A 17,370-nucleotide genomic window follows, 5' to 3' on the forward strand; every position below is an offset into this window, starting at 1 on the left:
ACAGATAACTCCTTCTTTACTTGTATCGACTAAAATACATGAAGTTACACCCCTTTGATTCTAAAATTAATCGAAATGTTGCAAGGCAGAGGGCAGTGGGAGAAAAAATCTAAGAATGCGTGCAAGTCTCATAAACAAATGTAAGCATCATTGTTTCAAAGTAATTTATAATTAAACTTATAGATTAGACTAGCATTGGACACTGGCTACACCCATTCATTTACCCAGGGTAGAACACTCTTATTTTCGGCCCGTGAATTGTACTATCACTTTTCTCTCTTTTTTTATCTAGTGTAGGACTGTATAGTACTACGTGAAGTTTAAATTTTTTGGTTAAGGTACCCCCCCCCCCTCTCCCTTCCAACAACTGCATTAAACTTCATAAAAAAAAGTTTCAAAAAACGAAAAGATCTAGATTTAAAGGCCCCGAGAGTCATTATGGGAATTTGTTTAATTTTTTGTTTTAACTCTTTCTCTCCTAATTCACGATGTCAACGTTGATTTGACTCCGATTAAACTAAATTGGTTTTTGGATTTATAATCTTTAATTTCTTTTGTGTAAAAAGAGCATGCATTCTCCTATAATTCAATACCAAATATAAAATTTTCTAATAACAAACAAAAAAAGTTATTGAAGTTTAATTATAACAGGATAGTGAAATGCAAATGAGAAAAAATGAATAATACTTTCGGAACAAGAAAAATAATTACAGAGAGAAAGAGTTAAATCTAGAAGACACCTCACTCTCGATCGACTCGTTATAAAATGATGCTTTACATGCAAGACTTTATACACATATTCTTAAATCTCAAATATAACATGAAAATATCTATCTATCTATCTATCTATCTATCTATCTATCTATCTATCTATCTGTCTGTCTGTCTGTCTGTCTGTCTGTCTATCTATCTATCTATCTATCTATCTATCTATCTATCTGTCTGTCTGTCTGTCTGTCTGTCTGTCTGTCTACCTATCTATCTATCTATCTATCTATCTATCTATCTATCTATCTATCTGTCTGTCTGTCTGTCTGTCTGTCTCTGTCTGTCTGTCTGTCTGTCTATCTATCTATCTATATATCTATCTATCTATCTATCTATCTATCAGTCTGTGTGTCTGCGTGTCTTTCTTTCTTGTCTCTGTTTCTGTTTATCCTTCTTTAAAAAAAAAAATAAAAAAATACCCTATTCACATGTTCCTATATTGTCTTATATTCACATGTTCCTATATTGTCTTATATTCACATGTGCCTATATTGTCTTATATTCACATGTGCCTATATTGTCTTATATTCATATGTGGTTATATTGTCTTATATTCACATGTGCCTATATTGTCTTATATTCACATGTGCCTCTATTGTCTTATATTCACATGTGCCTATATTGTCTTATATTCACATGTGCCTACATTGTCTTATATTCACATGTGCCTATATTGTCTTATATTCACATGTGCCTATATTGTCTTATATTCACATGTGCCTATATTGTCTTATATTCATATGTGCTTATATTGTCTTATATTCACATGTGCCTATATTGTCTTATATTCACATGTGCCTATATTGTCTTATATTCACATGTGCCTATATTGTCTTATATTCACATGTGCCTATATTGTCTTATATTCATATGTGCTTATATTGTCTTATATTCACATGTGCCTATATTGTCTTATATTCACATGTGCCTATATTGTCTTATATTCACATGTGCCTATATTGTCTTATATTCACATGTGCCTATATTGTCTTATATTCACATGTGCCTATATTGTCTTATATTCATATGTGCTTATATTGTCTTATATTCACATGTGCCTATATTGTCTTATATTCACATGTGCCTATATTGTCTTATATTCACATGTGCCTATATTGTCTTATATTCACATGTGCCTATATTGTCTTATATTCACATGTGCTTATATTGTCTTATATTCACATGTGCCTATATTGTCTTATATTCACATGTGCCTATATTGTCTTATTTTCACATGTGCCTATATTGTCTTATATTCACATGTGCCTCTATTGTCTTATATTCACGTGTGCCTATATTGTCTTATATTCACATGTGCCTATATTGTCTTATATTCACATGTGCCTATATTGTCTTATATTCACATGTGCTTATATTGTCTTATATTCACATGTGCCTATATTGTCTTACTTCCAGCCTCCTATACTGTACGTGAAGGTACACTCTGACGTGGAGGCTGACTTTACTGACGTCTACAAGTCCCTGGAGCCTAGATATTGTCACATGACATTAAATCTGAACACCACCTGGGAATTCTACGACTTAATGAAGTACGCGGAGAAAATGTACTACGCCATCAACACGCTGCTGTACAGCGCTGGGTTACTTCTCTACGTGTACAAGGTCATCCTGTTCATAGACGCCCGCCCATTATTGGGACAGGACTCCATCTTCATCCAGACGGTCATCGACGTCAGGGAAGGAAGCTTCATCCTTCCAGAAGATATGGCCAAACAGGACAAGAAGAGGCAGTCAACGACCAACCCAGTGTATTTGAGAGGCAAACCAAGTGAGGAGGACCTGGACGACATAGACGCCCCTATCCGTAAACAGGATGAAGAGAATAAGTCCTCCAACAACGAAGCCTCAGATGTGGATACTGAGAAAGAGAGTAGCCGCCCTGTTGAAAACATGGACAAGGACTTCAAAAAGTATGAAGAGAATAAGTCCTCAAAAAACGACGCCTCAGATGTGGATACTAAGAAAGAGATTAGCCGCCCTGTTGAAAACATGGACAAGGACTTCAAAAAGTATGAAGAGAATAAGTCCTCAAACAAGGACGCCCCAGATGTGGATACTAAGAAAGAGAGTAGCCGCCCTGTTGAAAACCTGAATAAGGACTTCAAAAATTATGAAGAGAATAAGTCCTCCAACAACCACGCCCCAGATGTGGATACTAAGAAAGAGAGTAGCCGCCCTGTTGAAAACCTGAATAAGGACTTCAAAAATTATGAAGAGAATAAGTCCTCCAACAACCACGCCCCAGATGTGGATACTAAGAAAGAGAGTAGCCGCCCTGTTGAAAACCTGAATAAGGGCTTCGAAAAGTATGAAGAGAATAAATCCTCAAACAATGACGCATCAGAATTGGACAGTATAAAAAAGTATAGACACCCTGACCAAAATCAAAACAGCACATCGGACCTGTCCCAAGATCGAAAAGTCAGTTTTGGCGACTCGATGGTCAATTCTATAACCTACAGCGCTGACGAAAGTACAAAAAACTTGCTACGATCAGACTCCAAACCAAAAGCCCCTCGACCGATTCTGAAATCTCAGGAAAAGCCATCATTAGTAAGTGCCCTACGTTCTTAGATTCCAGACCAACTAGACTTTATCATTCATTAAGAGACATTAATGATTAAGATGTATCATTGATTATGAGATATCAATAATTTAGGTGTATCATTCATTAAAAGGTATCTATGATTAAGATGTATCATTAAAAGTAATCAATGATTAAGTTTGTACTTAGAGAGGTAACGGTGTAAAATTTCCTATTTCATGTTTTTTACCTCCATCTCTCATAGATATTGTCAAGGTTTACCTTCATCTTCAATAAGCATCCAACAAAATGAATTATTTCCACTATTTTATAAACTTATTGGCTATTTTTTGCTTTACTTATCCATGTTTTGTTAAGAACAATGAATACTTGTGCACAGTCTCAAGTTGATCCGAGAATGAAAAAAAAAATAACGTTTTCAAAATTTGAACCAGACAGATATACAGACAAAGTGAATTCTTGTAAAAAAAATAATTAGGATCAAGACTAGCAACAAACTTGTCTAAAAAAAAAATGCAAACTAAAACTTCATGGTCGAATCACAAGGTCCTTGAGATTTTGAAATCAGTTGATAAATTTTATAAGAAATGTCAATGTCTGAAGATCAAGGAATCTTGACGATTCAATCGTAGCGTAGAAAAAAACATTCTCCCAGATACCCCCACTGGTCTACTCATGAGATTGGATCATGGGGCTCTGAGCATGCTATAAGCATGAAAGTAGCACTATATAAAATCTTTTTTAAAAAAATACTTCACAGAGACGCAATGATCTAAAATTCTCAGGGAACAAAAAAAAGTCCTTTAAAAAGCCAAGTATGTCTTCTGAAATGATAAAAGGTCAAGTAAATAATTTGTCATTAAACTGTTATTATGACCAACTTTTCAATTTCATTTGTTTATTCTAGACACATTGATCTGATCAGTGACTCTGTTTTTTTTTTCTTCTAGAAAATAAGCTCCTATAAGAAATCCATGATGCTCTTGATTTTCTTGGACTTGCTGATTATCACGTTGACTGTAATCATTGACCTGGCAGTCAAGAGCAGCACCACCGTACTCAACTTCATCCACCTGAAGAGCGTCATCTCCTTCTACCTGATCTCGCTCACCAACAGGGACCTCAGGAACGCCACCTGGGGCCGCTACATCAGCTGCTGCAACAAGATACCGTCAACTTCCAAGCGGCGCATAGACAGCACTGCAGAGCCAGAGTTCTTCGGAAGCAATGTTCGGCCGGAACTTATGAAGGCCTGGGGACGGGAGTCTTACGAAGGGTCTGACGTCACGGAGACCAGTAACGTGTCTGGCGTCAGTGACATTCCTACACCCGTGCTGCTACAGGACAGATCGTACGGCAGCAGCGTCAGCGCCAAGTCAAGCGTCATAAGAACATAGCGTCATTGGCATTGAGGACTTAACTCGTTGTGTATGACTCTAACACTAATTTAAACTACGACACTTGATTATAACCATACCTCTATCTTAGGAGGCAGCTATGAGTTGAGTTATGACTTGAGCTATGAGTTGAGTTATGACTAGAACTATGACTTGAGCTATGACTTGAGCTATGTGTTGAGTGTTTTGGACGGTATTGTATTCTATATTTATTAATACAGGACATTTACTTATTGACCTTTCACCTCGATGTACTCGTAAAGAAAACGTGCACAGTAAGACCCTAATGTCACATTTACAGTAGCGATTATTATCATATTTTCTGAATTCATATTTCCTCACATTCTACTCTTTACACGTTATAACAATGTTGTTGTTTATTTGTATACATTTCATAGTCGAAATAAATGAATTCCTATGAATGCCCCCTAAGAGTTGAGACATCGTGTAAGTTGGTTTTCTTGACACTAATGGCTGCCAACGAGGATATATTAGAAAAACGATCACAAAGGCGATTGGGCCCACGATGACCTTCTGACCTCTCTAAAAAAAACCTGAAACTTTGTAGACGTATCACAAGGTTTTCAGGGCTCGCAAAAACCTTCCTGCAAGGAACTGTGTCAGGTGAAAGAAGAAGAGGCAGACTGAGAAAGAAAGCGATGAAAAGCCATTATAAAAACAAATTGACGGACCTGCCGTAGAAGAGATTTTATTCAAGGCAAAAGAAAGAGAGGAATAGAAAAAGACTCTTAAGTCAAACTGTCTATATAGTCCTTAATAGCGATGGGAACTAAACTAACTTTTAAAAGTTAAACTAAAACTAGTTATCAACTAAAATAAAGGAGTTAAACTAATGTTTATCATGAATTTCAAAATATAGTTAAACTGAACTAAAGAAAATTAATTAAACTATAACAAACTTTTTTTTTTTGGGGGGGGGGGGGAGTGGCGGGGTTGACCTAGAAATATTGATCCATAATAAAATCAGCACTAAGGAATATGTTTCTTACATAAACGTTAACGCACAATAAAATAAAAAAAAAAAGATGTCTAAATAAATCTGTGTGCTTGTATTTTTGCCTTCAATTAAAACCTTTAGAAAAGAACGTTACTCTTTTTTTTAATTATATTAGTTTATTATATAACGGAAAATTTTAATTACTTATACCGGTAACGTTTAAAATCTCATTTAAAAACATACAATAAATATTAGAGTTTAAAAGTTAGATCTAGCAACCAATCAAATAGAAGAGAAATTGTTGAAGTTATAACATTTGACCGTATAACTATTACATAGTATGAAATACATGCTTGACTAACCATGCCGATGTGCTATTTTCTTGTCTGACCACTAAAATACAACTAACACTATTGCATAACCGTTAAACACGCAAGGGAAAAAAACAGGGTGGTCTTGTCATTATGGACTGCACACTCAGTACACTATATAGGCCTACACGTGTACCTCTTTCTGGCCAGGTTGTTAAAATCAGTTGGACACACCGTCTATTTACTTTCTGGACTGGGAGGGTGTGTAACTATTTTAGTGTAAAGAACATGCTTGACTAGCCATGCCTCGTCTGACCACTCCACATTAAGCAAAAACACTTGCATAACGCGTAATGTAAAAAAATGCAAGGTAGTCTTGTAGTATCATCAACTACACACGTACAGTACACTAGGCTTACGTGTGTATGTCTAGCTGACCAGACGTTAAAATCAGTTGGAAACAGTCTATTTATTTTATGTTCAAGAGAGGGTGTTGATTAAGATTTTTTTTCTAGAGTTGGTTATCCTAATGCTTTAAGATCTATATAGGCCTAACTGTCGATTCTTAGATCTCAATAATAAGTCTTAAGACTATAAAAAGAGTGTACTTGATGTTCCTGCAGTTCATAAATTATTGTTTGCCGCAAATGAATTGATCAAAACCACTAGATATTGACCTAATTCACTAATCAGATTCCCACTAGAAACAGAAATTAAACACCACCACGAGGCTCAAAAAAAAAAATCGGAACAACCTCATTCATAATATTGCAAAGAAGCTTTTAGCAAAAAATGTTTAACATTCTATTTTACTGCTAGTTTCAGTTGCAAATATTTACTCCCATAACTTCTACCAGCATCTTACTTTACCCTCTTCAAATGAAGACTGACTAAATAGTTGTTAACTGCATCATTTTTTTGATAATCAAAGTTATTGATATCACGTGACCAAAAAACAGGGATGTATGTTTCAACCCTGACCACATGTTGATAGTTGTACAAATTTTAATTAAACTTTTTAGTTAGTAACTAAAAAAATTAATTAAACTACGATTTTAACTAAACTTTTTTTTTCTAGTTAAACAATGACCTTAACTATTTTTTTTAGTTAAACTAAAAGTTTCTAACTTTTTTAGTTAACTTTTGCCCATCAATAGTTCTTAAAGCTAGGTTTAATTTAGTTTCTAAATATCGTCTTGTCGCAAAGACTCAGCACCATATTTTTTCTCCTGAGACGTGTCCCACAGTACACCTAACAGCGGTATCCCTGGCTGTGGTATCCATGACTTTGGTATCCCTGACTGTTGGCTGTGGTATCTCTGGCTGTGGTATACCTGGCTGTTGGCTGTGGTATACCTAGCTGTTGGCTGTGGTATCTTTGGTTGTTGGCTGTGGTATCCCTGGCGTGTGGTATCCCTGGCTGTGGTATCCCCGACTGTTGGCTGTGGTATCCCTGGCTGTGGTATCCCTGGCTGTGGTATCCCTGGATGTGGTATCCCTGACTGTGGTATCCCTGGCTGTGGTATCCCTGGCTGTGGTATCCCTGGATGTGGTATCCCTGGATGTGGTATCCCTGGATGTGGTATCCCTGGCTGTGGTATCCCTGGATGTGGTATCCCTGACTGTGGTATCCCTGACTGTGGTATCCCTGGTTGTGGTATCCCTGGCTGTGGTATCCCTGGCTGTGGTATCCCTGGCTGTGGTATCCCTGACTGTGGTATCCCTGGCTGTGGTATCCCTGACTATGGTATCCCTGACTGTGGTATCCCTGGCTATGGTATCCCTGGCTGTGGTATCCCTGGCTGTGATATCCCTGACTGTGGTATCCCCGGCTGTGGTATCCCTGGCTGTGGTATCCCTGGCTGTGGTATCCCTGGATGTGGTATCCCTGGCTGTGGTATCCCTGACTGTGGTATCCCTGGCTGTGGTATCCCTGGATGTGGTATCCCTGGCTGTGGTATCCCTGGATGTGGTATCCCTGGCTGTGGTATCCCTGGCTGTGGTATCCCTGGCTATGGTATCCCTGGCTGTGGTATCCCTGGCTGTGGTATCCCTGGCTGTGGTATCCCTGACTGTGGTATCCCTGACTGTGGTATCCCTGGATGTGGTATCCCTGGCTGTGGTATCCCTGGCTGTGGTATCCCTGGCTGTGGTATCCCTGGCTGTGGTATCCCTGGATGTGGTATCCCTGGCTGTGGTATCCCTGGCTGTGGTATCCCTGGATGTGGTATCCCTGGCTGTGGTATCCCTGGCTGTGGTATCCCTGACTGTGGTATCCCTGACTGTGGTATCCCTGACTGTGGTATCCCTGACTGTGGTATCCCTGGCTGTGGTATCCCTGACTATGGTATCCCTGACTGTGGTATCCCTGGCTATGGTATCCCTGGCTGATTTATCCCTGGATGTGGTATCCCTGACTGTGGTATCCCTGGCTGTGGTATCCCTGGATGTGGTATCCCTGGCTGTGGTATCCCTGGATGTGGTATTCCTGACTGTGGTATCCCTGGCTGTGGTATCCCTGGCTGTGGTATCCCTGGCTGTGGTATCCCTGGCTGTGGTATCCCTGGATGTGGTATCCCTGGCTGTGGTATCCCTGGATGTGGTATCCCTGACTGTGGTATCCCTGGCTGTGGTATCCCTGACTGTGGTATCCCTGGCTGTGGTATCCCTGGCTGTGGTATCCCTGGCTGTGGTATCCCTGACTGTGGTATCCCTGGCTGTGGTATACCTGACTGTGGTATTACGTATCTTGTTGTCCGCATTTTCTTTCAAGCTGTCGAAGTGTCCGAGTCTGCACCAGGTCGAGCAAATGATCCGTCAGAGAACGTTCTATCATGCATTAACATAAAAACAACTAAACACTAACAACTAAACACTAACGACTAAACACTAACAACTAAACACTAACACACCTGTGACAGCCAACATAACTTTTTAAACTATTTTTTAATACGGCAATCGCAACTTAAGTCAAACATTAGTTTCAGTTAATAAATATTCAAAACTATCATTTATTTAATGATCAATGTATTTTTCCCTCTACAGACTTGTAATAGCCTAAGCTGCACTGTATCGCGGTACAAGCTTATATTGAACAAATAAATATATAAATTGAGCAATACAGAATGTAGATAAATGTGAACGCATGCAAAAAAAAAAAGTAATAATCAGTTATAGAACAATTGGACTACATTATATGTTCTAGTAAAAAGCTAGGGAAAAAAACTGGGCCACAGAGATTATTATAAATCTAAATAAAACATTGACGTGTTCTGATTTGTCTTGGTGAAATAGGAAGGTCTTGATCATAGCATACAATAGAGACATGACAAGACAAGAGATTGTACTAGCGGCTTCACTGTGGCTACTGATTGTTATACTTGTAACAGACGCCAGGTAAAGTGAAGACATAAGTTACATTTAATAACATGCCACATTTGAACGTCTTCTTGATATTTGGAAATTAAATTTTCACTTTCTTTAATTGACTTTCAAACTAGTTTTGTTGAGGACATGTCCAACACGGGTGCACGATGGCTGAGTGCTAAAGCTCTTGGCTTCCGAATCGAGAGGGGTCTCGGATCGAATCTTGGGTGAAAAATACTGGGATTTTCAAAGCTTTTTTTTTTGCCAGTTGCAAGTTTGAGGATAAAACGACATAATTATTTTACTTTCAGTTTTTTCCAGACTTGAATTCCGTTGTAGCAAAGGTACACGCTTTGCCTTCTATTTAAATGTACATAAGATGATTAAAATCAACAGACATGAATTATTTCGATCTAGTATTTTTGAAACATTATCTCAATGAAAACTAACAGGAAATGGATTTGTTTCATATATTAGCGTGAATATATAGTTCTTTGATCAATAGCCCATTCTAAAGAAAATCCGAGAAATGATTTTGCATTATTTCTAAACTTTGAAAACTAAAGATCATTAGTTTTCTAAGACAGAAAAGATTGATTTGGGCGAATTCCCTTAGAGCTTGAAAAAGAGTTACTTACATAAAAATCTCTATATATATCGGTCTGTGAATCGATCAATCGCGGATAAGAATTTGTTTCCGGTTTCCAGTCTAGATATAATATATATATATATATAAGTTTATGGTGCAAACATATAAATAAAATTTAAAAAAAATGTAAACCGTAACTTATTGAGAAGATCCTTTACAACATAACTAAGGTATAATATATTTTGAGATTTTAATTCTTTTGTAATGTTTCGTTTTTAATTAATTTGATCTAAGTATGGTTTATTTCGTTATCAATATTAAACAGAATAAATAAAAATCATGTCTTTCACCTATTTGTTGTCCTTAATTGCTCATTACAATATAAAGGATAGCGCCTAAAAGGTGTGTAACGTTGATAAGCTTTAGTCAAATATGGTATAATACACATTCTGTGATCGTATTACATCTAATTTATCATTCTTTATTTGTCTCCAACCCTAAAGGTCTGTACAGAAAAGTCAGCTACAACGCAATGTGGCGACACCCAGTAAGTAAATATGAAATCAGGGCCGGTCTTAGGCCACTGCAACCAATGCGGCTGCAGTGGGCCCCGCACTTTCATAGGCCCCGCGCGATGCGAATTCTATGTGTAAATTATTAAATTAAACCATTTTAACTTATTATTAAAGGCTTCCTGGAATTCTCATGAAATTATAAAATATAAGAAAAAGTCATGAGATTATTAAAATCGTCTGAAAACTCATACAAATCTTAAAATAGACAAAATTGTCATTTCGATGTGTCATTCATTATGGAAAACGCCAACCCTACTCGCGATTTAAAAAAAAACGGCATTGCCAGCTTTCATTTAATAAAAATGTAACAATGAGCCAAATTCTAACCAAAACAAGAACTTCAAATACTTAATTCACTTCAATAGTCACTAGCAAACAAATATAGATCTATATAACATCTTAGATTAAAACAAAAAAACAAAAGCGATATTTTGCGAGTCGATAGTAAATCTAAAAGGCAGATCTGAATGTTTATCGGCTTTTTGTTGGAAAACTACTGTCTACTGTAGATGGCTCGTAAAGTTAAGTTGACATTGATTTTGTACTTAATAAAGAATGAATATCACAACCCAAATTAGGCGCAATCCATTTCGCATAGGGCCCCGCAACCTGCAAGACCGGCCCTGTATGAAATATAAATATTATATTATTTTACATATCTATTACGTATATCTGGGAAGCGTGGTCAAGTGGCCAAGTGCGCTTGAACTTGGCTTGGCTTGGCTACCTAGAAGGGGCCTCGAGGTTCGACACCCGACTCGGGCAGAGTTGTGTTTACTGAGCTGCCTAAAGGCAGCACGAAAAACCAACTCCCAGATACCCCCCCCCTCCCTATGTATATATACATATATATTTATACATTAATATATCTATCTACCTTTTTCTTTCCATTTATCTCTCTATTTCTATTACAATGCTTATATCTACTCACAATGTCTGGTAAAATAAAAGTTTGTTCAAGTTATGTCACCCAATCTCGGATCAAGCTGAAATTTAACTTGAAAAGTAGAATAGCAAAATAGAACACACACAACTAAAAGCTGCTTTCCCTTTTACGAGGGTCAGCTCAAAATTGGACAGAAAGAAAGCAAATAAAAATCGATTGGACAAAAAATGACATTTATGGTCATTTAGAGTATGTCACCCATTTCAAAACGTACTAGGCCATCCGATTTATATATGAAGATTTGAGTCTCAGTAAAAATGGAAACCTTTGAGCGCCCTTGAGTGGGAGAATTGATGATTGAATAGGTCAGTCAGTCGGGGAATCAATCAGTTAGAGCCAAGCCAATCTTGTTAGTGTTATGCAATAGTTGAAATGTGAGTCACTGAAACTTGATGTGATAAAAAGTGCGGGTAATACAACAAAAATCAAATCCTAATAATTGGTTGTATTTATATTTTTAAAATAATGCATAAATTTCATAATTTTTAGTTTGCCCGACACCCACTGCGCCACCCAATGGAGTAGTTAGCTGTGAATATTCTGATCCATTACAAATTCAAATGTAAGTAAAGTAAATGTATTAGGTTTATAACTATTGCCTACAGTGTAGGAGGTGGCACATTGAAGGTTGAATATAGAAAATGAATTTATTGTTAATGAAATAGTTGAATGCGGAATTAAAATTATCCAATAAATACACTTATGTATTTTACTTTGCATGTAAGATAACAGTGGGGTGGTTGATAGTAGTCAGTAGTTCTTAGTTTCTGATATTTACACATGAAAATGTTTTAACTGAAAGGTGCACTAAGTTCTTATATCAACAATTACTACTATAACCATTTACTAGTGCCATGCTCATATCTGTTTAAAACAAAAACGCCTTTTTAATATGATTTCATCCTTGTATTGGTGGTGATAACAAGATTAAAACCTGTCTTTTTGTTTACCAAATATCGTACCCACAGGGACTGCTTAGGAGTTTCTTTGATAACACAATCAATTAATTTATTTTTTTTTTTAAATACATTAAAGGAGAAAATGGACAAGTGTAATAATGTAAAGATCTAAAAGCAGTGCAGTATTTTGTTATTTTGTTATTATATTATTATGTTATTATGACAAAGTACATTTGTAAGAGATATAACTGGTACCGATTATACTACCGATGTGCTTGCAAAGAAATAATGAATCATTTCCGACGTAAAGTAAACTAATCAACTAATCAAATAATCATATTTTTTTTGCTTCTGTAAATTCAAATAAAAGTCATGGGCGTAGCCAGGTTTTTTTTCTCCCTCCCCCCAGGCATATATATGTGTGTGTATTTGTGTGTCTGTGTACATAATGAATCTTTATTACATTCTGACCCTTCATTCTTTCCGAAGACGTTTATTAAGCCCTAGATTAGGCTCTTCCTGGAGTTATTGGAAAAATTTTAGACTCCCAGCCCTGGCCAGCAAGGGGTTCTGGTGAAGCTCTGGGAGCTCCCCAAGCGCTGCGCTGTGCCAAACATTATTTTCGGTATTGAAAGCCAACAAAATGCATATTCTAAGGTATCTACAGTGAATTTTCCTGCTATTAAAAAGTTTTATTTCAAAAACCTAACAAGCCATTCTTACTGACTTACATCCTCCCGCGCCGTTCGGCGCATTGGGCGGCAAGCTGCTTCCACAAAAATCTGTCACTGGCAATGTCTGAAGCCACCTGCTCTGAGGACCTCTATGAAAGTGTAGCGCCAAGTTGTACTAGGATGTCATCGCAACTCTTATTATGCGTTATTCATTTTGTTGGATAACATGACCCACAAACCTCATGCGACGCTCTGTCACAACCTTACTAATGGATCGACTTCGGCATAGGATTTCCTTGATTGAGACCCGATCTCTATAACTGACTCATAAAATCCGTCTCAGCCATCTTTGTTGAGCCACATTTTCAATTTCGGCAGATGACTATTCACTGCACTTTATTAATGGAGCCCAGCCATTGGTAGAAATGTGTAACCTCTCTTGACTACGCTCTTGGAATTAGGAGACTGTAATTTGCTTTATATTTTATATCGAAAATGGAAGTTTTTTTATCATCAAAATCATCTATTGGGGGGTTTTAAACTAAAAATCTCTGGATTTGTTTTTTTGTAATTCAAAATCCCATTTACCTACGCTCATAGAATTTGGTGACTGTAGTTTGCTTTAGAATACTATTGAAGAGAAACTCTATGTAGAGAGATTTTAAACACGAAACCATCTTGAGGGGGGGGGGGGTGAACCCCCACCCCTGGCTACGCACATGATAAAAGTTATGACTTCATATCATGGTATCTCTACACATTAATCCATCTCGGTTTGATTACAACTATCTCTCTAGTTTCTGTACGATTACATGTAAAGCTGGATACATGTTTAGAGGTACCGATGCAATGGACTTTGTGTTTCCTTGTGATGTTAGTACTGGCTTCTACGATACAGTTACTTCGCCTGACTGCATTCGTAAGTTTTACTTTACAATTGCCCACGGTTAACGAGTGTGTCATACTTTCCCCAACTAATGTCAGGTACCCATTAGAGCTGGGTGGACTCAGAGGCGCCCAAAGATCACAAGGTAGAAATTCCGTGTCTTCACCAGGATTCCAACCCGGTACCCCGTTTAAGAGGCCAAGCGCTTTACCGCTCAGCCACAGCGCCTAAGAAACAGATGACCTTTACATCATCTGCCCTACAAAATTCCTTTTTTTTTTTGCTTTACAGTTTCCAAAAAAAACAAGATTTGTTTTACTAATAACATTTCCCTACACCGTAGATAAAACACTCTTAAGACTTAAATATACTAAAACAAATGTCTGACAAGCTTAATAAATACCCATCAATGCTCACCCTTGCATTATCCAAACCCATTCAGTTTTTACAAAAAAAAATATTTTTTTTTGCTTCGAAGTGCAGACCTGAACACCCTAAAACTTTGGTCATCCCATGTCTTTATTTCGCTTTATTTTCTTTATTATTTCTCTCAAAGACTATTGTATTGGACATTTTTATCTATGGCGAATAATTAAAAATAGCTAACTTTACAGAATATTGGAAGTTATTTCATTATTATGAGAAAAAGAGCGTTCTAAACATTGGCATGAATTTCTTATGTACAAAAAAAAAAAAAAAAAAGGAAAAGTTCTTCTCGTCTGAGCTACGTCACGGATTCCTCCAGCCCCAACTTTAAGCACTCCCCCAACCCCCTTGCAAAATACTTTATATATATTATATCAAACACTATTTTGGGGAAAAAAAGACTAAAAGAAATATTAAAATTATTAGCTTGAATTCATCGCGTTACTATAGATTCAAAACATTGTTTGTAATAACTGTGTAATGGTATATATATTGTTATAACCCTGCAATGCACACCACCATTCAAGCTAGTGCAGAAGATGCGCACTGTTAGAGGCTAGACTGAGAAGGATGTCATCGTGAGGAGAAAGAGAACAAGTTCCGCCCAAGTCTAGAGCTGATATGATGAAACTGTGTTCAAAATAGTTATTTTTATAATGTATTAGTGATGTCATGTAAATAAACATCGGCGCCTCGTTGAGTTGCATCCCTTAGGTTATTACAATATATATATATATATATATATATATATATACATATACATATACAGAAAAACAGAAAAATAGTGTTTTAATTACAATTATCAAACTTTGAATTTCCTGCAACCAATGCTGTCTTTAAAGGATGAGTTGTTTCCCATGCTCGACAAATAAAATTGTATAAGTGTAACATATCATTCTATTATTAGTAAAATTGAAATAAATGTTTTCTTGATACCTTATCTACCCATTACAGCAGTTCCAAGATCTACATTAGTACCTCCGTTGGGTTGAAGAATACAGTGGAAACTAAAGCAAAGTCAGATGGAATCAGTTGATCTTCTTTCAAGTCGACATATTGATATGTATACAGCAATGTTGAATTTGTTCATTAAAACATTTTTACTGTTAACATTTTTGCTTAAAATGTCTGATTATTCTGTGTTTCTTTATTGGAAATTCACAATAATAACACATATAATAAATAGTACGCTCATTTGGGTCACCAATATGGTCACAGAACGGACGAAGTGATGATAAAGAATGTATTTCAAAAAAGGTATGCGATAATTTTGGTGCACCTGGTCAGCACTGTCCAAAAATATTTTTACGCTCTTTCGCTTCAAGTACAAAGTATATTTTTCTGATTTACTAAACAAAAGAGATCTTGTAATTTATGGCCCTTGATTTTGTTCAATTTTGTCGATTTATTTCCAACTTTGTTCAATTGTTACGGAGTGTGTGTGTGTGTTTCCTAGGTAATATAGAAAGGGAGTGTTTATTGTTAGTATTAGAGAGAGAGAGAGAGAAAGATCATTAATTTAATGCCAAACTTACAGAATGATGTGCAAGATAAGTGTCGCTGTGGTAAGCTGTGGTAAGCTGTGGTAAGTACACCCGATGAATCCATGATGCCAGAGTGTAAAGACGTGTTGTTATCGTTAGATTTCTTTAAATTGAAGTATATTTGTATTCAATCCTAAGTTAAATTAGTTGTCTACCTACAGTTTGGTGCTACAAGTCAACGACCGTCCACAACTAAAATCCAACTCTTCACATTTTCTTACAGCGTTCTATAGGAGCCGTTCCATCGCCCCAGAAAATGTTCTCAATTTATTTTTCCCATTCTCTTTACTTTATTACCTAGTGAAAAATGGCTCTTAAAATCAAAGGTAAACAAAGGGCAGATAACAGAGTGTAAAATTTGTGTTTAAAAAAAAAAATTCTTCGAATGTTCTTGAAGAGAAACCATTTGGTCAAATTTTTTGTGTTTATTTTAATGTAGAGTTTACCTTAATTTTTTTTTGATATTTTTTATATATTTTTTTATAACACCTAAAACCTGAGCTCTTGCAGAATGTAAATGCTTAATGAAAAGAAATCACTTGCTGCTTTTCTTGCTTAGCATCCTCCGACGCTAGTCCTAAGGCGTGCTAAAGTCCAGCTTTCACCATGCTATTACATTTTATCAATCACTCAAATTCTTCTGGATCAGTCACACAAAAGCCCTCTGTCTGTCTGTCCGTCTGGTACAAAAGTTTTTACACGTTATTTATCCCACAACCTTTCTCGGATCACATTGAAATTTCACACAATTAGTTTTTGTACATGACAAAAAAAGAAAACGTTTTTTTTAAATATCACATTAGTTAATTGGTAACTAATTAGTTTATTTGTTATATAACAAGGGAAAGAAGTTCTACTTGACTGATGTGATGGCATAAGTGTAATTCGTCTCCTTTATGTGTAGAGAATTAGGTCGTATGAAACTAAAAATAGATCCCCCCTTGCAAATGATCAAGACATATGAAGGGATCATTTCGTATTGGGAAAGCTAAAATTATGAACTTTCGCGAGACGAAAATAATTGGTAAAAATATTTCTAATTGCCTTGATTTATTTTTGTTGGTCTACATTAATTACAAATTTAATTACATGACTGATCCAAACTAACTTATACAATTACACTTCGCACAAGCTTTTTTTTAAAAAAAAGAATATGTTAAGGTTTTCTTTTTAAATCTTGTGTTTATATCTGTTATAATTCAGTGATGCCCAACCTTATTCGACCTGCGGGCCATTATAATTTCTGACACTCGTGTCGCCGGCCACATGAACGAAAAGGTACAAAAAAAATTTAAATGAAATTTACCTGAAATTTGTAACTAATTGATTAGAAACCCGTGGATCTAGTACTTACATTAAGGAATTGGATATCTGAAGCGATTTTTTCACGCGTCTGAAAATGTCTTAATTTCTCTACTTGAAATAGAGCAACATTGTAGCTCGCTTTACTGCCTACTCATTTTCT

General features: G+C 36.4%; 3 protein-coding genes across 3 annotated transcripts in view; 2 read left to right on the forward strand and 1 right to left on the reverse strand.

Moving 5' to 3' along the window:
* The window catches only part of LOC106071135 (uncharacterized), a 28,908-nt gene extending 23,647 nt beyond the window's left edge, over positions 1 to 5,261 (forward strand). Inside the window, exons 5-6 of the mRNA XM_013231170.2 lie at positions 2,185 to 3,342; positions 4,285 to 5,261. Coding sequence (XP_013086624.2) covers positions 2,185 to 3,342; positions 4,285 to 4,731 — 1,605 coding nt within the window. The 3' untranslated portion in view covers positions 4,732 to 5,261. The remainder of the gene's footprint in view (positions 1 to 2,184; positions 3,343 to 4,284) is intronic.
* Positions 5,262 to 7,356: 2,095 nt separating this feature from the next.
* On the reverse strand, positions 7,357 to 8,928 carry LOC129928170 (uncharacterized). The gene is made up of 2 exons (XM_056041188.1): positions 8,909 to 8,928; positions 7,357 to 8,791 (listed from the first exon to the last, which is right to left on the reverse strand). Exons 1-2 carry the CDS (start codon positions 8,926 to 8,928, stop codon positions 7,357 to 7,359), a joined length of 1,455 nt encoding a protein of 484 aa, XP_055897163.1.
* A 363-nt stretch (positions 8,929 to 9,291) lies between these two features.
* LOC129928007 (uncharacterized) lies at positions 9,292 to 15,433 on the forward strand. Its single transcript, XM_056039781.1, has 5 exons — positions 9,292 to 9,396; positions 10,459 to 10,502; positions 11,966 to 12,038; positions 13,847 to 13,968; positions 15,316 to 15,433. The coding sequence occupies exons 1-5, from the start codon at positions 9,326 to 9,328 to the stop codon at positions 15,351 to 15,353; spliced, it is 348 nt and encodes a 115-aa protein (XP_055895756.1). The 5' UTR covers positions 9,292 to 9,325; the 3' UTR covers positions 15,354 to 15,433.
* The last annotated feature ends 1,937 nt before the right edge of the window (positions 15,434 to 17,370 follow it).

Source organism: Biomphalaria glabrata, chromosome 9, assembly GCF_947242115.1.
Source record: "Biomphalaria glabrata chromosome 9, xgBioGlab47.1, whole genome shotgun sequence".
Classification (NCBI taxonomy): Eukaryota; Metazoa; Mollusca; class Gastropoda; family Planorbidae; genus Biomphalaria; species Biomphalaria glabrata.